The 21,538-nt window shown below is 39.0% G+C and overlaps 1 protein-coding gene across 2 annotated transcripts; it reads right to left on the reverse strand.

Moving 5' to 3' along the window:
* Window positions 1-813: 813 nt before the first annotated feature.
* Window positions 814-9,408, reverse strand: CLK1 (CDC like kinase 1). 2 transcript variants are annotated; one of them, XM_061186227.1, is made up of 13 exons: window positions 9,302-9,408; window positions 7,618-7,781; window positions 7,065-7,293; window positions 5,972-6,062; window positions 5,506-5,572; window positions 4,262-4,378; window positions 4,006-4,172; window positions 3,025-3,119; window positions 2,805-2,934; window positions 2,029-2,111; window positions 1,496-1,575; window positions 1,307-1,397; window positions 814-1,183 (listed from the first exon to the last, which is right to left on the reverse strand). In XM_061186227.1, exons 2-13 carry the CDS (start codon window positions 7,779-7,781, stop codon window positions 1,040-1,042), a joined length of 1,458 nt encoding a protein of 485 aa, XP_061042210.1. In that variant the 5' UTR covers window positions 9,302-9,408; the 3' UTR covers window positions 814-1,039. The 2 variants fall into 2 exon arrangements, with proteins under 2 accessions (XP_061042210.1, XP_061042218.1); XM_061186235.1 differs by lacking the exons at window positions 5,972-6,062; window positions 7,618-7,781; window positions 9,302-9,408 and having other exon boundaries at window positions 7,065-7,154.
* Window positions 9,409-21,538: the final 12,130 nt, after the last annotated feature.

Here is a 21,538-nt window from a genome sequence, read left to right on the forward strand (position 1 = left end):
GCGACTAAGACGTTTGCATGCCACAACTAAGAACTGGTGCAGCCAAAATAAAAATAAATAAATTTTAAAAAATTAAAAATAAATTGTAAGCAAAAAATGAAATGAGCTATAAAGCTATGGAAACACAGAGGAACCTTCAATGCACATTACTCAAAAAGTGAAAGCCAATCTGAAAAGACTACATACTATACGACGCCAACTATATGACAGTCTAGGAAAGGCAAAACTAAGGACAGTAAAAATATCAGTGGTTGCCAGAGGTTGCAGGTGAGAAGAAGGATGAAGAGAGCAGATTTTTAGAGCAGTGAAAACACTCTGTATTCTATAATGCTAAATACATGAGGGATGTGGATGATGCGGGAGGCTATACATGTGTGGAGCAAGAAGTATACTGGAAATCTCTGCACCTTCCTCTCAATTTTGCTGTGAATGTATAACTACTCTAAGAAAGTCTTTAAAAAAAGCCAACTGCATAGAATCCTAAGTTCTAAATCCTAAATTCCCCACTAACTTAAGCCATTTGTGGAATCCCACTGGGGGTGACAAGAAAGCAGCAATATTAAATTTGGGAATAAAGGGAGAACAAAATTTTCTTGGCTCATCTCTAGTTCTTTGTATTCTATAACCTGTTTCATTGCATTTGGTTTAGAGAAGGAAGGCATAACTCCCAATGCTGGCAACCCCTAAAATGCAAACAAAGCTAAACATTTCCAAAGACTTAAGGAAAACTCCAGGAGGAGATACACATCCATTCTTACAATAACAGGTAGAACAAAAATGGTGCTAAAAACAAACTATACAGATTCATATAAATTTTATAAGTACAAAAATTTATTCTGAATAAATCATTTTGTAATTACTGAAAAAGATGTTCATTACTTTACTTAGCTGATATTTACTTAAATCGAGTTACCCAAACAAAATAAACATGGCAATACAAAAATGTAAATTTACAAAAGCTGTACAAAATAACTTAATATTTAAAAATTAGACTGATACAGTCCACATGATCTCTTAAGGGAGCTATACAATTATAGATTTATACACTTTTTTTAAGGGGGTAAAAGAAAGGATGCTTTAAGGCTTCTTTAAGAGTAATCCTTTTAGCTGGATCATACTCCAACATTTTCTGAATGAGGTCAAAGAGAAGCTCATGTTCAGCATCTTGAGAAAGCATAAATTCCTGAAAGGAAAATAAATACAATCAACAGCCTTTTCTACTACCACTTATTATAATTTTATTTCCCCACCAAAAAAAGAGGGAAAACTCAAGGTTTTGATCACTTAAGCAATGACCCAGGCTTACCTTCAGAGGTTTACAGCGCCTTGAAACATATCTCCCAGCAGAACTATGTTCATCCCAGTCTAATCGATCATGATGGAAATATTTACGTTTCCTAAGGGTAAGTCCATATCCATGCATGTTTATAATATTGACAATGAAAACTTAAAACATCTAGCAAAGGTGATCGATGGCACTTACTCTTAAACATACCTGGTTTTCTGTATCATATGTTTTGGCAAAGGTCCAAGAATCCTTTCCATCATTGCCAAATGTTCCTTACTATCGTGTGTCTAAGATAGTAAAGAAAAGTTATCAACTACCTCTATTTGCACATTGTGCTTTGTTCTTATTTAACACAGCTGCTAAATTTTTAGTCCATAGATTACAGGTCACAAAGGAAGGTGATCTCTAAAACAGGCATACTTTTAGCAAGTTACAGCGTAGAAGAAAAAATAATTAAGGCCTACAGAAGTTCACCAACAATTTCCCTAAATAAACAAAGATAACTATTTGTAATATACTTAGAAATGTTTCCAATAAAATGATAAATTATAAAGAAAATACAAATGCCCAACAGCATCAGAATTACATGTGATTTTATTTCTTTACCTTTACCTACAATTAACAGTCTACAATGAGAGAGAGAGAAAAAGCGCTACCTAAATGTGTGTACTTTGTGTTAAATTCATATAAACAGGCAATTTACTTTTGCAAAGTCATTGAAACAGATCATTGTCACTTACTGGAAATACTGTAAACCCAAGGTAATATTCAATAAGAATACATCCTATACTCCAGACATCACATGGTTGGGACCATCCTAGGGCTGCAAAGTAAAGCAAGTTGTTAATGAAAAAAATCCTCAATATTTCTTATCAACATTTTAAAAAACAAGGATATAATCTGATGTTTGAGCTGGAAAGATCCTAAAGGAATCACTTAATCCAAGCTTAAACATAATATGATAGCATAGCATGTAAGAATTAGTTAGGGCTCTGGAGACATCTAGTTTCAAGCCCCAAATCTGGCTTACTCTTTTGGGACTGATTTGGGGAAAAAATTTTTTTCCTAAACCTCCATTTACTAACTTGTAAAATGGGAGCAATCTACACCATGCAAAGACTGACTAGACATGACATGTATGAAGTATAACAGGCATTATATGATTATGTTTTAAAATCCCATCACGGGATTTCCCTGGCGGTCCAGTGGTTAAGACTCCATCTTCCACTGCAGGGGGCGCACGTTGGCCACGCAGCCAAAAAATAAATAAAAATAACATCCCATCACATATTACAAATGTGCAAACTGAATTCTAGGAAGATTAAGCAACTTCTCAAAGTCCCAGAGCTGACTGCTTGGAATAAGCAAGAGCTTAAAACCCTTAATGTGTTTTACTATACTAATCCCTAAAAGGGAAAAAGGTAGTCCCACAAACACCCAGAACTGTAAATAAATTTTAAAGTTAGCTTCAATAAAGACATACACAGGTCTCAAAGCACAATTAAGAAATTCTTACCTAAAATAACTTCAGGTGCCCTATAGTGTCTTGTAGATACCAATGTACTGTGATGTTCATCATCATATGTTGCACTTCCAAAGTCTACAACTTTAACATCTGGATTTATTAAAGTACGTTCATCACGTTTCTGAAAATCATAAATGATTAAGGAGGCATTACATTAAGAAGGTGTAAAATATTCACTTAAAACTATGAAGATAAAAGATCAAAGACTTACCATTTTGGGATTATATGCCTCTGTGTAGTCAGATTGTACAAATAAGATGTTTTCAGGCTTTAAGTCTGTGTGAGTCAACTTATTACTGTGCAGAACTGAGAAAGAAACAGAAAAAGTTCCTGTATTCGAAAAATCGAAAACCAAAAACCTAACCAAACCCCAAAGCCCTACAACAAAAATCCTCTCTGAATGCCTTTTCATATGTCCAAATAAGTGGTCAACATTCAATAGCCTACTGCAAAACCACCAGGGACTAAAACCCATTACCCCTCTAAAAAGTTAGTTCACTGACAGCTAACTGCTTAGAAGAAGTATCTTTCTCTCATGAAGCTGAGATTTGCCATTCCTTAATTTTAACCCAGTGGTTCTAGATTATCATTTTTAGAAGTCAGGAAGGTTAAATCAGTCTTATACAATTTATTATTATATGCTGGACAATATACTCTTTACTGAATGAAATGCAGTAAACTGACCAACCGCTTGTAATCAACCACATCTTTCTCCTACCTACTCTTAAACAATGTTTTTTTTTAATAATTTTATTTATTTATTTATTTATTTATTTATGGCTGCGTTGGGTCTTCGTTGCGGTGCGCAGGCTTCTCATTGCAGTGGCTTCTCTTGTTGTGGAGCACGGGCTCTAGGCGCACGGGCTTCAGCAGCTGCGGCTCGTGGGCTCAGTAGTTGTGGCTCACGGGCTCTAGAGCGCAGGCTCAGTAGTTGTGGCGCACGGGCTTAGTTGCTCCGCAGCACGTGGGATCCTCCTGGACCAGGGCTCGAACCCGTGTCCCCAGCATTGGCAGGCGGATTCTTAACCACTGTGCCACCAGGGAAGCCCTCTCCTACCTACTCTTAATTAAGTCAGGCCTCCAAATCATATATGTTAGATTGTATTTTTTTCTTTTCAAAGATTCAAATTGGTCTGGCATTAAAATCAGTCTCCATAAACTCAAGTTTCTGGAATATATGCCAAACACTTACAATTCACAGACTTGCATATCTGATATGCCATCTTCCTGATATGATCCAGTCGAAAGGGCAGAAAACCATTTTCCTTAATAAAGTCATAAGTACTAAGTCCTAGTAGTTCAAACACAATGCAGACATGACCATGATGTTCAAACCACTCCAACATCTGGACACAGCGGCTATAAACATATGAGAAAAAAACTGAGTACAGCCTCTTACAATTCAAATCCACCCGAGGCCATTTTCTAAGTTCTATTTTGATACTTACAATGTTCTGCTGGGGTCTGTTGTATTTAAGTGTTCCAGAACTTGTATTTCTGAGCGAGCAGCTTCACAGTATCTATCCACATTTTTAACTATTTTTACTGCTACATGTCTACCTCCCCTGTTAACGAAAAGTTAACATTAAAAAAATGATAAAGATGATGTCCAATTCCATTTTTCCATCACTCTTCAAACTGTACTACTTCTATTCTGACCCATTGTATTTGTTTTTTTGAATTTATGGTCTAGCATTCAGTTTTGTCTAATTATATGTAAGTACTCTAACTTCAACTCAGTGTAAGCAACTAGAATGACCTTTGGGCATATGGTAGGGTCGGTAACACATGCTGAATGACAGATTTTTTTCATCAGACCATCACTCACTTGAATTTTTTTTTGGTCCTTTAACTATGTACCAATAGCTCTAATTTAACAATACTGGGACATTATCACCTCAATTTACATTCCAACTAAGACGTAAAACAAATGTACATAGAGCAGTTTCTTCCTATAATACCAGTCACTGGCTAATAACTCCAATCTTCCTTTGGTCCAGGTTACCAAAAAAGTTGGGATATAGTGGGGATAAAGAGTTCTAGTTCTCAGAACCTTACCAACCAATAGTAGGAAGCCTCCTCTAATAATTCATTTAGAAAAGCTTTGCCATTCCAAAGGGAAAAAAAAATCAAACAGGAAGCAAAGTAAAGAAAATTTCTTACACTATGTTAAGAAATTTCAATCAGTTGTTTGAAGGGCATAGATAATTAAACTTATGACACCAATCTAGGAGAGTTCTCAGCTCTAGCTGTGTTACCCCTTATCAATTAGGTTACTTTCTAAAAATATAGGTTCCTAGGTAAACTACCCTGAAGATTGGTTCAATGTCTGGGGTAAGCAAAGCTCCACAGGCTCCTAATATAAAACCAAGGCTAAAATCTACTGATCCAGGAAAAAAAAAAAAACAACAATGGCCACAACTGTGCCCAGTGGGACAACAAAAGAATACTTTCTGAAACAATAAAATCTATTCCCAGCTTGTAATTAGAGACTTATACATACTATTAATAGCTACTGCTTAAGAACACAAAAGGTTAGTAACTTTACTGGAGTTTCCTATACATAAGTCAAAAATCCAAGCTAAAAGGGTATAATGATGTGTGTAATTCATGGTCAGACTATATCTTAAAGCTGAATAAATTTTCTATACTGTTCACCTTCCCAAGTGCAATCCCAGGCCAGGAGACTTACGCTTTATGATCAATGCACTCCATGACTTTCCCAAAAGCTCCTTCACCTAAAGTATCAACAATTTCATCTAAAAGAGAGAAATAAAACTCAGTTATACCAAGAAGTGGAAACAGTTTACTTACAATAAAGGCTATCAAATGCAGATTATTCTAGTTGATGCTACAAATTTCCTTAGTCACTAGATATTTTATTGGTCAACACTGCCAAAAAACATATATAACTATTTTTAGGTCTAATTTCATTCTTAAACTAATTTCATTAACTTGATTTACTGTTTTGGAAGTTCTGCATAACAAACATTAAATTTCTAAAGAAAGTAAAAACACAATCCCCCCCCACCAAAAGAAATGGAAAAAAACAAACAAAAACAGAGAAAGAAAAAAAGATTTCCAAATCCCTGAAATCTTAATCTATATATAGATTATGTTATCTGAAAAGTTAATAAGTGTTGAAAAATATTCTATACATCTTGCACTTAGTACGTCTCCACTCTGACAGATCAGGTGACCCTCCTCATCATCCTCTACACTCCTGGTTCTTTTCCTTCGGTGACTCTTCTGGAAACGTCAAGTGGGCGGCACCAAGATCATCCAGCCAATCAATATACCCGAGTGAATTCAGGGCAGAATACGAAATTCATTCAGCGGGGAGATATTCAGGCATTCAGATACACGCCAGGCCACAAACGGTTGGCAGGAGCAATTTCAAATTCAGTCCCCAGAAATTCACAGGGCACATAGTTTATGTTAACAGGAGAAAAACATGGCAAGGAACAGATTTTCAGATAAGATACTCAAAGTGGCAAGGCAACAAAACATAATACAATTGTTTTTCTTTTTTAAAAAAATGCTTAGTTGTAGCATTCACTGAAACATAATTTTAAGTTTCTAGTGTCCTAATTTAATGTTGCAAAATTGTAGAATATTTACTTGTCAAAAGTAGACTGTGGCCAAATTATAATTTCCCGGCTAAACTAAGAAAACAAATAACAAAACAGCAAATAAAATTTAAAATCCTAATTTTGGGGAGAAAAAAAAATTGGCATACACTATGGTATTTAAAATGTCATCTGAGCTTGATCTCCAAATTAACCCATAACCCATAACATTCAAATCTGTTTAAGTGGTTTCCTTAGTGAAAAAAGGATTAGAGAATATGCTTTGCCAGAACAAAGAGGCACGCACGGCATAATCCTCAGTCGTACAAATATAAAAATTCTACTTCTATTTGCAGTAAGACTTTAACAAATCACATTTCTTGAAGTACTATAAGAAAACTTTCAGAATATCTTGTAATCCCTATAAACCAACCTAAATTACCTCCTGTCACTGAAATGACAATTAGTTGCCAACTACTAATAAAATCTATTACTATATAACTATACACATACGGTATTTGAAGAATTTCCTATCCAATGTACAAACACAAAGAATCCTGCAAGTTAAAATCGAGACGACTTTATCTTAAACAGAACTTCCTCAAATGATCAAACACAATTTCAAGTTTTCCTGTTCCACAAGGGAAATAAAATTTCCAAAATATTTTAGAAGAGCTCATACCCCATGTGAACGATGATATGAAGTGCTGTGGTGAATTCTGTGTTTGCTTTTATAACTACTTCTTCCACTTCTACCAGAGGACTTGCTACTATGGTTCTGATATCTGCTTTCATTATCTCTATGATGATGTCCAGGTTCACATCCTTGACTGTAGTCATTTCTGTATTCATCAATGTATCGTCGACTATGATAATCCTTCCCATTTATGGATCTGCTTTCCAGATAATAGCTAGAAAAAGAGAAAATGTGTTTTCAATGCTCTATGTTAATCCCAAGTATCCTCAAATTCTCAGTAAATCTCTTAAAACAGTACTCTTAGTAAGATTTTACGCTTTTCTTACCAAAAAGAAAAACAAAAACAAAAACCTCCCACACAATTTTACACCCATTACAAGTTATCACTGGAAACAGAAATGGTAATCAGTTATTTTAAGTCGCCTCTAGTTTTAATCATGAAAATGTATTTTTCCCCCGGTTTTACTGAGATACAACTGATATGTAACACTGTAATGAAAATATTTTTATACTGAGACACTATAAACACCCTCATTACCTATCAGATGTTTTAGAGTAATTATATCTGCAGCGCTTGTTCTCCCGCGCACTGCTATGCGATCTCCTCCTTCTTTTATGACTGCCACTGCTGCTCCTCCATTTTCCATAATCCCAATCTTTTTCATCCCAATCAGGACAATAAGTTCTCTTTGAGTGCCTCATCTACATAAAAGACAAGTTTTTCCCAGTTAAATACTACCACACATGTCAACACTGTTGCAAATTCACTCTAGTTGTGACGTTTAATTGTTCTTTTAAATCAAAGTTCAAAAATCATTATCGGGCTTCCCTGGTGGCGCAGTGGTTGAGAGTCTGCCTGCCAATGCAGGGGACACGGGTTCGAGCCCTGGTCTGGGAAGATCCCACATGCCACGGAGCAACTGGGCCTGTGAGCCACAACTACTGAGCCTGCGCGTCTGGTGCCTGTGCTCCGCAACGAGAGGCCGCGATAGTGAGAGGCCTGCGCACCGCGATTAAGAGTGGCCCCCGCTCGCCGCAACTAGAGAAAGCCCTCGCACAGAAACGAAGACCCAACACAGCCAAAAAAATATATAAAAATAAATTAAAAAAAAAAAAGACCTAAAGAAGAAATACATGGCGAATATCTTTCTTTTCTTTAAAAAAAAAAAAAAAAATCATTATCACCCAACCTGAAATCACTGATAAACCCAATGATTTTTTTTCTGCTGTCTCAAAATCTAGAGTCTGAACTTTATTCATAGATATTCTGCATTATTCATGTCACGCTCAGATTTACTAGAAGAGTGTTGGAAAAGAAAAACAGAGAGGAGGAAATCCCAATTTCTGAACGTTGGGAAAAATCCTTTCCTGCCAGAAGCACAAATTCCTAACAACTTGAAAAAGACGTTATATAGAAACTTTTCACCAACTACCATTCATACCAGTACTAACTGCCCGGGCCTCACCTCGTCTCTAAAAGCAACTCGAAATCAAGAAGCTCCAATTGTTCTGGGCGGGGGGGGGGGGGGGGCCGCAAAAATACCTTCGGCTAAAGGGCCCCACTGCCCGACTTCTCTCACGCGCTCCTTCAAATACGCCATATTATTTTTCTTTCCTCGAGATCCTAAACCTGACTTTTGTTTACACCACTGAAGGCAAAGGCACGCGCCATTTTCCCTGGAATCCTTTAAGACTCAACAGGACATTAAGTGACACCGCCTTACACCAGGTCAACGTGTTCTTTCTTTTCATTTGTTAAGAACACTTCCTCAGAGGAGCGAGACTTAGGCACATTCCAGAGCCCGAGTCAACACCACCCCCCGCAGGCGGCCTTGCCGTCTCCGCCCTGCCGCCATTTTACAGCCCGGCCGAGGCCTCCACCGCCGTGGACAAGATGGCGCCCGCGGGTTCCTGGGCTCGGCCCTTCCCGCTCCGTTTGGGGCAGGCAAACGTTCGAGAACCCCACCCCGCCTGGCAAACTCTATCGCTACCCTCCACCAGTGACTGGAGCGTTGCGGTTCAAACAGAAATTCGCAGCGACGGGCTAGGCAAAGCATGGAAGACAAGCGAGCCACCTTTGTGCAGCCGGGAGGGTAGGGAAAAGGGGGGGTCACCGTGCCGGAGACTGCGGGCGCCCAAGAAGCTTGGAGGGGAGCGTCACAAGCGCTCTCGAGGCACAAAAAGAGGCCCTGACACCTGGCCTGCTTCCTCCTGCGTCTTACCGTCCTGGAAAAGAGTCCAAGCCTAAGGAGACAATGCTTGCAACGCGACCACGGAGAAAACGCAGCTGCCTGCTGCGAACTCCGGCAGCAAAATGGAGCTGACAGCCACCGCGTCAGGACTCTCCTGGAAAACACGATGACGCTGCAAGCGGGCCTCCGCCTCCGGGCGGGGCGTGCACGCCGGGAGGGCTGAGCCGACTCAGGCTCCGACTTGTGCGCAGGTTCTGGGTCGGGCGCTCAGCGACCGAGGGTGGAGGGAGGGAAGCTGTTGCTGGCCGCCATGTTGGCCCCGCTCTCCGTTCCGACTCTGAGAAAACATTGTAAGAGTTGGAGAGAAGAGACTCGCTCTTGGTCACTAAAAATTGTGTTTGTGAACGCTGGAAATGAGGAAAAGTGAGGGAAGCAGGGTACAAAATAGCCTGTGCCCTATTGCAACCGCTTAAACGATGCTTTAAAAAAAAATTACACCATCTGCATCAAATAGCCCCAAATTGGGAATTGTCTGGATTTGGGCTTTTGTTAAAGTTCTGAGACCTGTTTAAAACTAGTTAAATCTTCAGTGGCTGGGACCCACACGCACTGAACTTGGATTGTAAAGATTTTTCCCGAGGTTTCAAAAGTCGAAGAACTGTGAGAGCAAAAGCCTGGAGACAGAAAGTGGAACTCCTCACAAGCAACATTTCCGCGTTAAGCGAGGCCTCTGCGGTGTAAAGGTCAAGCAAACTGTAAAAGGGGGAAATGGAAGGTCATTAGAAGAAGACAATTATCAGGAAACAACCTCTGAACAACAAAAATCAAGCTGCAATTTGATGGAAAAAGTAATTGCCAATTCTGACTCCCGCGCCCCTCCCCTTCTCCATTTTGTCACTTGAAAAAAATCACGTACTCATTACAAATTTAGTGGAACACATAAAATTATCACGCGTTACGGTAAAGCGTAATCTTACTTGGTTTTATTTGCACAGGAGAGCAGCGTAGATAACCTGCCCGATACGGATGCACAACTACTGTAGGGTAAAGAGATGAGGAATATGCATTCCCAAAATCCCTGTGCTTGTTTGCATTTCTTAAGCCGCTTCTCAAAATGGATTTGAAGATGCTTTAAAACCTTTAATACCTAGATTCTTACATGGGGTCAGGATCACTAAGTACAAGGTAAGTATTTCACTTGTGAGGGAGAAATTTCTCACAGTAACTTGTGAAATTTCCAGCTATTCGGTATATGTTTAACAGCACATTTAAATGTTAGGCAAAACCTAGGGAATCCCAGTCCTTGGAGTATAACAGTTAATCGAAGTCGTTGTGCTAAACACTGTACATAAGTTCTCACTTAATCCTAACAGCAATCTAAATATAGGCATTAGCCATGTTCTGCTATTACAGGTCAAAGTTGCAGTTTGTGCAGACAGCAATTTAGAGTATTTAATTTCTTTAGGCGAAATCCTCACAGTAAAATTACAGGGTAAAAGCCAATGAAAAAATCTTGTACATGTTGCCAAAATTGCTTTCCAAAATGGTTTTAAATTTAGCAAAGCCCACGTACAGCCGATTACTGGTTCAGGATATACCCAAAGTTTCATTAATGAAGTTAGCCATTTTACTGCGTCTGTTAGTGCATGCTATGGGCTGTTTGAAGGGCTGTTCCGCCTCCCCCCCCCCCCCATATACTCATGTGTTTAAGTCCTAACTTCCACTACCTCAGAATGTGACTGTATTTGTAGTGTGGACTGAAAAAAAATGCACAATGTGAGAGTTGTGAGGTAAGTTTTATTTGGGGCAAAATGCCTGGGGAGATAGCCTCTCAGCGCTGAGGAACTGCTCCCAGGAGGTAGGAGGAGAAGTTAGTGTTAGCTATGATTTTAGTGAAGGGGGATATGTGCAGTCAAGCACACGTTTTGGCAGAGGGTTGCTGCTAGTCACGAGGAGCAGGTAGGTGTCTCCATTAATGATTTTAGTTCTTTTCTGGATATGAGAAGATGCAAGAAATTGGGCTCCTAAAATCTTCTCCTGAAAATATCTATCTGAGGGCCTGTTCTGCCAGTTTTCCCCAAAGCACAGGGTGCCTCATTCCTGATCTCCACTCTGAACTTTCAAGGTGTGTTGAAGGTCAGTGACTGCAGTGGCTAGTGACTTCACTCTTATACACTAGAGCCAGATGGTAAGCGACAATTTTTAGTTGGCAGTAAATAGGGTCTTTACAGAGGTAATATGATTAAATGAGGTCATTAGGGAGGGACCTAATCCACTTTAGCTGGTGTCTTTATAAAGAGATTGGGAAACACACACCCAGAGGAAAGATGACGTGAAGACAGGAGATGGTCATCTACGTGCCAAGGAAAAGGCCTCAGAGTAAACAACCCTGCCCATACCGTGATCTCCCAACTCGTCTCTAGAACTGTGAGAAATTTTTCTGTTGTTTAAGCCACCCGGTCTCTGGTACAGTACTTTGTTTTGGCGGCTCTAACTAAATTAGTGCATAACATTAAAAATTTTGTTATTTTGGTGGATACTGAACTTGTAACTTTATTTTCTAATTAGTGAAGTTGAACATTTTCTCTTGTGACTTGCCCATTCATACCTTATTGCTTTTTTGAATGTACAGTTCTCTTTTGTCCTATTTTCGTGCAGTTAAACCTATTCCATCTTTACCTCTGTCAAGTTTGTAAACTGAGAAATTCCTTTCTTCTTCAGAGGAATTCTTTGAAATGTTTTAAGTTTTTCTTCTGTTTCTATAAAGAGGCAACTCTTTTATCCATCTGGAATTTTGGTATATCATGTGAGGTGAAATTCTTTTGCTTTTTTTTCTCCATGTCACTTACTGGTTATCCTAACACAATTTATGGAATAACTTTTTTTTTTTTTTGGCTGCGCTGTGCAGCACACGGGATCTTAGTTCCCTGGCCAGGGATCAAACTCATGCCCCCTGCAATGGAAGCACAGAGTCTTAACCACCACCAGGGAAGTCCCCTCTTCTCTTTTTTTAATGATTTTTGGATACTGCTTTAAATAAACTATGTATACACTACTGTTTACACTCTTTTTCTATTATTCTAGTCTTATCCCTCACACCATCACAGTTTTAATATTGATATTTGCAGCTTTATAAAGATTGGGATTAATTCCTTTTTCATTATATTTAAAAAATTTTCCATTATCATGTATTCTTCTAGATTTGCTTTAGAATTATTATATGGAGTATCACTACCTGAACCACAATTGGTACAAATTGAATTTAAAGAACCATCAATCCATTAGTGAAATAGTAACTGATCTATCCACTTTACTAAACTGATTAAAAGTTGAGTCCTTTGTATGAAAATTTATCTATTTACATGTCTCTTAGGTCCTCAGACTGTGCTCCCATGGAGTAGACAGTGTCCGATGACCTTTGTATCCAAACTTGGAAGAAGCTCAATAAATTACTTACTAGTTTTAGTTGTTCAAACAACAACAAAAAAACATGTCTTCAGAAGTACCCACCATAGAGATTATGAATGTGTTGCTAAATGGATTTGGAAATTTCCAAGTTCAACCAAGGTATGAATTACAACTATTCAATTTGCCATTAACCAAAAGGTCTGCAAGCCTTCTACTCAAGAGCTCCAAACGAGGATCTAACAGGACTCAAGAATTCTAATGAATTCAGGTACAATTCAAGAATGGTGGCTGCAGCAAAAAGAGCCATGAAGTCTTCCCTCCCCTGAGAGCAAGGGAGACAAAGGGAGCAGCGAGCAGGCAGAGAAGCAGCACAGCCGGCCCTGAGTTAATCATGTTGCGATGTAAACAGAAGTGAGAGTTTTCTTTTTTCTTCTGAGAGCAAGGGGAAAAAAAGGAGCATCGAGCAGGAGAAAGAAGCAGCACAGCCGGCCCTGAGAGAGTTAATCACTCCTTGTTTAACTGTCACTAATTTGTAGTAACTGGATTTGTACTTTACAAAGTGAAACTCACTCCCTGACACTATGTAATTTACATTCGGCACCCATCACCCCTAACTCTGTAAGTTACATACCCCGCCTTTCACTCCCGGCACTTACATTCTATACGCCCCTCGTAACAAATCACCCCCTATAGTTTTTGCATTTCAGAGACAAGGTCACAGGCCGATAAACCAGAGGCAAACGGACGCAGTTACCAGACTGCCGGACCCCAATTACCAGGCAGCCTGACGCCAGCTATGACTGTTTTGAAATAATGCAAAGGAAAGGAAGCATGCAAGACCTTCACTACTTCGATCCTTATCATATACCCCGGACTGTGAGCCCCACATGTAAAATCTCCCGATTCCCAAGGAGGGGGCGGGGCACAGTTCTTGAGGCGCTAGCTTGCTGTGTCTTCCCTTCTGCCTAGCAGAAAAATAAAGCCATCTCTCTCTTCCTCCAAAATCCCTGTCTCCGTATTTCTGTTCGGCCTCGGTGCACAGGGAAGCCGATATTTCGGCAACATGGCGAAGAAGGTTTCAGGCATAGTTTGTTTATACTATCCCTTAAACTCATACAACTCCCTTTGCTGTGAAACCATGATTATTTGGCAACTTCTGATAGTCTGGGTCAAGGGTTGGCAAACTTTCTTAAACAGCCAGAGAGTAAATATTCTAGGCTTGCAGGTTATTTGGTCTCTGTCACAGCCAATCTTTTCTGCTCTTGTAGCACAAAAAAGCCAGAGCCACTGCATAAACATGGGAATGGCAGAGTTCCAAGAAAATGTTATCTGCAAAAACAGGTGGCCAGCCTGAGGGCTGCAGTTTGCCAACCTCTTGTCTAGTTGGGGAACCACATTACTTTCGTTTAAAGAGAATTTGGGTTGATCAGCAATATTCTAGTCTTCTAGTCTTCTTAGTAGTTTATACTTACTGCCAAGTAATACATGGAACAGAATGTCAATTACCCAACTGCTAATGTGATCAGTGAACCAGTCAATTCAGTGTGAGTGGACAGAAATCAACGTTCTGGATTTTGATCCTCATGGTAGCCTACGAGAGGCCCAAGGGGGCAGCCAGTATACCTCCCTATCTATGAGATCCTTATGGGTACAACTAAGGAGACATAAGAATAAGACATAAGAATGAGCTCTAAGAACCCAAAAGTCATATTTGTACCACTAAAAAAATGGCACAGTTTGGAATAAAAATTGAGGCAATGTCAGTCAGTACAAAAACTTCCTGACAATCAGTAAAATACTCTTAAGGGTGGTGATAAAAATTCAATGACATGTTTGGAGAAGAAAGATATCAAGTATAAGAAGTGGCAAACCAAATTCTGGCCTAAAAGAGGCCTTAGTACTAATTCTAGAAAGTAATGGTTAAATTAAAAGGATGAAACAAAACATGAGGGCATTAGTGTAACTGGCCCCTCAGTTTAGTGTAAGGTATGGAAGGTACCAACAGTAACAAGAGAATAACTGCAAGCTAACTCCCAAATTGCAGTTGAGAAAGAATCAATTAATTAGATCAGCCATCTGCAGAAATGATACAAACGAAGAAATGTTTGGTATCGGTTTTAGGAATACCACAAATCTAACCTAGGTTAGATCTAGACAGTGAGTGGGACATAGTTCTTGAACAAATCAATGGTAGAGCCTGATAAATGGCCTGATTAGGTGAGAGCCCTGATATGGTTAAGAGCACAGCTTCCATTTACTTGCTACAGAACACTTACTACATGCCAGAAGCTTTATACACACTTTCATTTAATCCTCACAAGAGTCATGTGAAGGATTATTTATGTATGAGAAAATTAAAGCTTGGAGATGTTAACTTGCCTAAAGTTAATAGTAGGGGGCAGAGCTGTGATTCAAACCCAGACCAGAATTCTACAACTAATTGTATTTTTCAAATGGATCATCTGTAGAACTCTATCCTGCATTATATTTATTTATTTATTTTTTACCCTGCATTTTGAAAAGATATATTCTTAAAAAATGTTCCATGGGCAAATCAGTCGGGAAATTCTGAGTGTTTACTGTACTTCGAGACTTCTCTGAGCCTTTACTATAAATTTAAAGACCAGGGAAAATAGCAACTGGACTGACTGGCCTTTCTAGGCCATCTCTTTATTTGTCCTTCCTCTTTCTGACTGTACAAAGTAAATAATTAATAGAAAATAATATTTCCAGGATGTGGACTACGTATGGTAGGAGCATGTAATTAGGATGCTCAACAATGCCTGGATTTGAGACTCAGCATTTAAAAATGAGTATTTATATGGAAAAACAAAATTAAACATAGGGTTTTTTTAAAAAAAAGATTAAAGAAATGCATTAGATAATAGTTACAGTAGAAGATGGCGGAGTAGGACGTGCTCTCACTCCCTCTTGCGAGAGCACCAGAATCACAACTGGCTGCTGGACAATCATTGACAGGAAGACACTGGACTTCACCAAGGAGGATACCCCATGTCCAAGGACAGAGGAGAAGCCACAGTGAGACGGTAGGAGGGGCGCAATCAGAGTAAAATCAAATCCCATAACTGCTGGGTGGGTGACTCACAAGACTGGCGAACACTTATACCACAGAAGTCCACCCACTGGAGTGAAGGTTCTGAGCCCCACGTCAGGCTTCCCAACCTGGGGGTCCGGCAACGGGAAGAGGAATTCATAGAGAATCAGACTTTGAAGCCTAGTGGAAATTGATTGCAGGACTTCGACAGGACTGGGGGAAACAGAGACCCCACTCTTGGAGGGCGTACACAAAATAGTGTGTGCATCGGGACCCAGGGGAAGGAGCAGTGACCCCAGGGGAGACTGAACCAGACCTACCTGCTAGTGTTGGAGGGTCTCCTGCAGAGGCAGGGGCTGGCTCTGTTTCACCGTGGGGACAAGGACACTGGCAGCGGAGGTTCTGGGAAGTACTCCTTGGCCTGAGCCCTCCCAGAGTCTGCCATTAGCCCCACCAAAGAGCCCAGGTAGGCTCCAGTGTTGGGTTGCCTCAGGCAAAACAACCAACAGGGAGGGAACCCAGCCCCACCCATCAACAGTCAAGCGGATTAAAGTTTTACGGAGCTCTGACCGCCACAGCAACAGTCAGCTCTACCCACCTCCAGAGACTCCCATCAAGCCTCTTAGATAGCCTCAACCACCAGAGGGCAGACAGCAGAAGCAAGAAAAACTACAATCCTGCAGCCTGTGGAACAAAAACCACATTTACAGAAAGATAGACAAGATGAAAAGGCAGAGGGCTATATACCAGATGAAGGAACAAGAAAAAACCCCAGAAAAACAACTAAATGAAGTGGAGATAGGCAACCTTCCAGAAAAAGAATTCAGGATAATGATAGTGAGGATGATCCAGGACCTCGGAATAAGAATGGAGGCAAAGTTCGAGAAGATGCAAGAAATGATTAACAAAGACCTAGAAGAATTAAAGAACAAACAAACAGAGATGACCAATACAATAACTGAAATGAAAACTACACTAGAAGGAATCAATAGCAGAATAACTGAGGCAGAAGAACGGATAAGTGACCTGGAAGACAGAATGGTGGAATTCACTGCTGCGGAACAGACTAAAAAGAATGAAAAGAAATGAAGACAGCCTAAGAGACCTCTGGGACAACATTAAACGCAACAACATTCGCATTATAGGGGTCCCAGAAGGAGAAGAGAGAGAGAAAGGACCAGAGAAAATATTTGAAGAGATTATAGTTGAAAACTTCCCTAACATGGGAAAGGAAATAGCCACCCAAGTTCAGGAAGCGCAGAGAGTCCCATACAGGATAAACCCAAGGAGAAACATGCCGAGACACATAGTAATCAAAGTGGCAAAAATTAAAGACAAAGAAAAATTATTGAAAGCAGCAAGGGGAAAAGGACAAATAACATACAAGGGAACTCCCATAAGGTTAACAGCTGATTTCTCAGCAGAAACTCTACAAGCCAGAAGGGAGTGGCATGATATACTGAAAGTGATGAAAGGGAAGAACCTACAACCAAGATTACTCTACCCGGCAAGGATCTCATTTAGATTTGATGGAGAAATCAAAAGCTTTACAGACAAGCAAAAGCTAAGAGAATTCAGCACCACCAAACCAGCTCTACAACAAATGCTAAAGGAACTTCTCTAAGTGGGAAACACAAGAGAAGAAAAGGACCTACCAAAACCAACCCAAAACAATTAAGAAAATGGTCATAGGAACATACATATCGATAATTACCTTAAACGTGAATGGATTAAATGCTCCAGCCAAAAGACACAGGCTTGCTGAATGGATACAAAAACAAGACCCATATATATGCTGTCTACAAGAGACCCACTTTAGACCTAGGGACACATACAGACTGAAAGTGAGGGGATGGAAGAAGATATTCCATGCAAATGGAAATCAAAAGAAAGCTGGAGTAGCTATACTCATATCAGATAAAATAGACTTTAAAATAAAGAATGTTACAAGAGACAAGGAAGGACACTACATAATGATCAAGGGATCAATCCAAGAAGAAGATATAACAATTATAAATATATACGCACCCAACATAGGAGCACCTCAATACATAAGGCAACTGCTAACAGCTATAAAAGAGGAAATTGACAGTAACACAATAATAGTGGGGGACTTTAACACCTCACTTACACCAATGGACAGATCATCCAAAATGAAAATAAATAAGGAAACAGAAGCTTTAAATGACACAATAGACCAGATAGATTTAATTGATATTTATAGGACATTCCATCCCAAAACAGCAGATTACACGTTCTTCTCAAGTGCGCACGGAACGTTCTCCAGGATAGATCACATCTTGGGTCACAAATCAAGCCTCAGTAAATTTAAGAAAATTGAAATTATATCATGCATCTTTTCTGACCACAACGCTATGAGATTAGAAATGAATTACAGGGAAAAAAACGTAAAAAACACAAACACATGGAGGCTAAACAATACGTTACTAAATAACCAAGAGATCATTGAAGAAATCAAAGAGGAAATCAAAAAATACCTAGAGAAAAATGACAATGAAAACACGACCATCCAAAACCCATGGGATGCAGCAAAAGCAGTTCTAAGAGGGAAGTTTATAGCTATACAAGCCTACCTAAAGAAACAAGAAAAATCTCAAGTAAACAATCTAACCTTACACCTAAAAAAACTAGAGAAAGAAGAACAAACAAAACCCAAAGTTAGCAGAAGGAAAGAAATCATAAAGATCAGAGTGGAAATAAATGAAATAGAAACAAAGAAAACAATAGCAAAGATCAATAAAACTAAAAGCTGGTTCTTTGAGAAGATAAACAAAATTGATAAGCCATTAGCCAGACTCATCAAGAAAAAGAGGGAGAGGACTCAAATCAATAAAATCAGGAATGAAAAAGGAGAAGTTACAACAGAGACCGCAGAAATACAAAGCATCCTAAGAGACTACTACAAGCAACTTTATGCCAATAAAATGGACAACCTGGAAGAAATGGACAAATTCTTAGAAAGGTATAACCTTCCAAGACTGAACCAGGAAGAAACAGAAAATATGAACAGACCAATCACAAGTAATGAAATTGAAACTGTGATTAAAAATCTTCCAACAAACAAAAGTCCAGGACCAGATGGCTTCACAGGTGAATCCTATCATTTAGAGAAGAGCTAACACCTATCCTTCTCAAACTCTTCCAAAAAATTGCAGAGGAAGGAACACTCCCAAACTCATTCTATGAGGCCACCATCACCCTGATACCAAAACCAGACAAAGACACTACAAAAAAAGAAAATTACAGACCAATATCACTGATGAATATAGATGCAAAAATCCTCAACAAAATACTAGCAAACAGAATCCAACAACACATTAAAAGGATCATACACCACGATCAAGTGGGATTTATCCCAGGGATGCAAGGATTCTTCAATATATGCAAATCAATCAATGTGATACACCATATTAACAAATTGAAGAATAAAAACCATATGATCATCTCAATAGATGCAGAAAAAGCTTTTGACAAAATTCAACACCCATTCATGATAAAAACTCTCCAGAAAGTGGGCATAGAGGGAACCTACCTCAACATAATAAAGGCCATATATGACAAACCCACAGCAAACATCATTCTCAACGGTGAAAAACTGAAAGCATTTCCTCTAAGATCAGGAACGAGACAAGGATGTCCACTCTCACCACTATTATTCAACATAGTTCTGGAAGTCCTAGCCATGGCAATCAGAGAAGAAAAAGAAATAAAAGGAATACAAATTGGAAAAGTAGTAGTAAAACTGTCACTGTTTGCAGATGACATGATACTATACATAGAGAATCCTAAAACTGCCACCAGAAAACTGCTAGAGCTAATTAATGAATATGGTAAAGTTGTAGGATACAAAATTAATGCACAGAAATCTCTTGCATTCCTATACACTAATGATGAAAAATCTGAAAGAGAAATTATGGAAACACTCTCATTTACCATTGCAACAAAAAGAATAAAATACCTAGGAATAAACCTACCTAGGGAGACAAAAGACCTGTATGCAGAAAACTATAAGACACTGATGAAAGAAATTAAAGATGATACAAACAGATGGAGAGATATACCATGTTCTTGGATTGGAAGAATCAACATTGTGAAAATGACTATACTACCCAAAGCAATCTACAGATTCAATGCAATCCCTATCAAATTACCAATGGCATTTTTTATGGAGCTAGAACAAATCATCTTAAAATTTGTATGGACACACAAAAGACCCCAAATAGCCAAAGCAGTCTTGAGGGAAAAAAACGGAGCTGGAGGAATCAGACTCCCTGACTTCAGACTATACTACAAAGCTACAGTCATCAAGACAATATGGTACTGGCACAAAAACAGAAACATAGATCAATGGAACAAGATAGAAAGCCCAGAGATAAACCCACTCACCTATGGTCAACTCATCTATGACAAAGGAGGCAAAGATATACAGTGGAGAAAAGACAGTCTCTTCAATAAGTGGTGCTGGGAAAACTGGACAGCTACATGTAAAAGAATGAAATTAGAATACTCTCTAACACCATACACAAAAATAAACTCAAAATGGATTAGAGACCTAAATGTAAGACTGGACACTATAAAACACTTAGAGGAAAACACAGGAAGAACACTCTTTGACATAAATCACAGCAAGATCTTTTTTGATCCACCTCCTAGAGTAATGGAAATAAAAACAAAAATAAACAAATGGGACCTAATGAAACGTCAAAGCTTTTGCACAGCAAAGGAAACCATAAACAAGATGAAAAGACAACCCTCAGAATGGGAGAAAATATTTGCAAATGAATCAACGGACAAAGGATTAATCTCCAAAATATATAAACAGCTCATTCAGCTCAATATTAAAGAAACAAACACCCCAATCCAAAAATGGGCAGAAGACCTAAATAGACAGTTCTCCAAAGAAGACATACAGACGGCCACGAAGCACATGAAAAGATGCTCAACATCACTAATTATTTGAGAAATGCAAATCAAAACTACAATGAGGTATCACCTCACACCAGTTAGAATGGGCATCATCAGAAAATCTACAAACAACAAATGCTGGAGAGGGTGTGGAGAAAAGGGAACCCTCTTGCACTGTTGCTGGGAATGTAAATTGATACAGCCACTATGGAGAACAATATGGAGGTTCCTTAAAAAACTAAAAATAGGATTACCATATGACCCAGCAATCCCACTACTGGGCATATACCCAGAGAAAACCGTAATTCAAAAAGACACATGCACCCGAATGTTCATTGCAGCACTATTTACAATAGCCAGGTCACGGAAGCAACCTAAATGCCCATCAACAGACAAATGGCTAAAGAAGATGTGGTACATATATACAATGGAATATTACTCAGCCATAAAAAGGAACGAAATTGAGTCATTTGTTGAGACGTGGATGGATCTAGAGACTGTCATACAGAGTGAAGTAAGTCAGAAAGAGAAAAACAAATATCGTATATTAACGCATATATGTGGAACCTAGAAAAATGGTACAGATGAGCCGGTTTGCAGGGCAGAAGTTGAGACACAGATGTAGAGAACAGACATATGGACACCAAGGGGGGAAAACTGTGGCGGGGTGGGGATGGTGGTGTGCTGAATTGGGCGATTGGGATTGACATGTATACACTGATGTGTATAAAATTGATGACTAATAAGAACCTGCAGTATAAAAAAACAAACAAACAAAACAACTAATACTAAACTTTCATTGGGTTATTTGTATGGAAATATGTTAATATAAATGTTTCAGACATTACATGAAATTTCTAAAAATCTTATGTGTTCTG

The sequence above is a fragment of the Eubalaena glacialis genome, chromosome 1 (genome assembly GCF_028564815.1).
Source record: "Eubalaena glacialis isolate mEubGla1 chromosome 1, mEubGla1.1.hap2.+ XY, whole genome shotgun sequence".
NCBI lineage: Eukaryota > Metazoa > Chordata > Mammalia > Artiodactyla > Balaenidae > Eubalaena > Eubalaena glacialis.

What these genes read in the sequence shown, in the direction of transcription:
- CLK1 (XM_061186227.1), bottom strand. Translation starts at nt 7,781, where the DNA reads ATGAGGCACTCAAAGAGAACTTATTGTCCTGATTGGGATGAAAAAGAT. An exon ending in AGGCATATAATCCCAAAATG is followed by an intron (nt 2,935 to 3,024) that starts GTAAGTCTTTGA and finishes TATGATTTTCAG; the next exon opens with AAACGTGATGAACGTACTTT. An exon ending in TTGGGTTTACAGTATTTCCA is followed by an intron (nt 1,576 to 2,028) that starts GTAAGTGACAAT and finishes TTACTATCTTAG; the next exon opens with ACACACGATAGTAAGGAACA.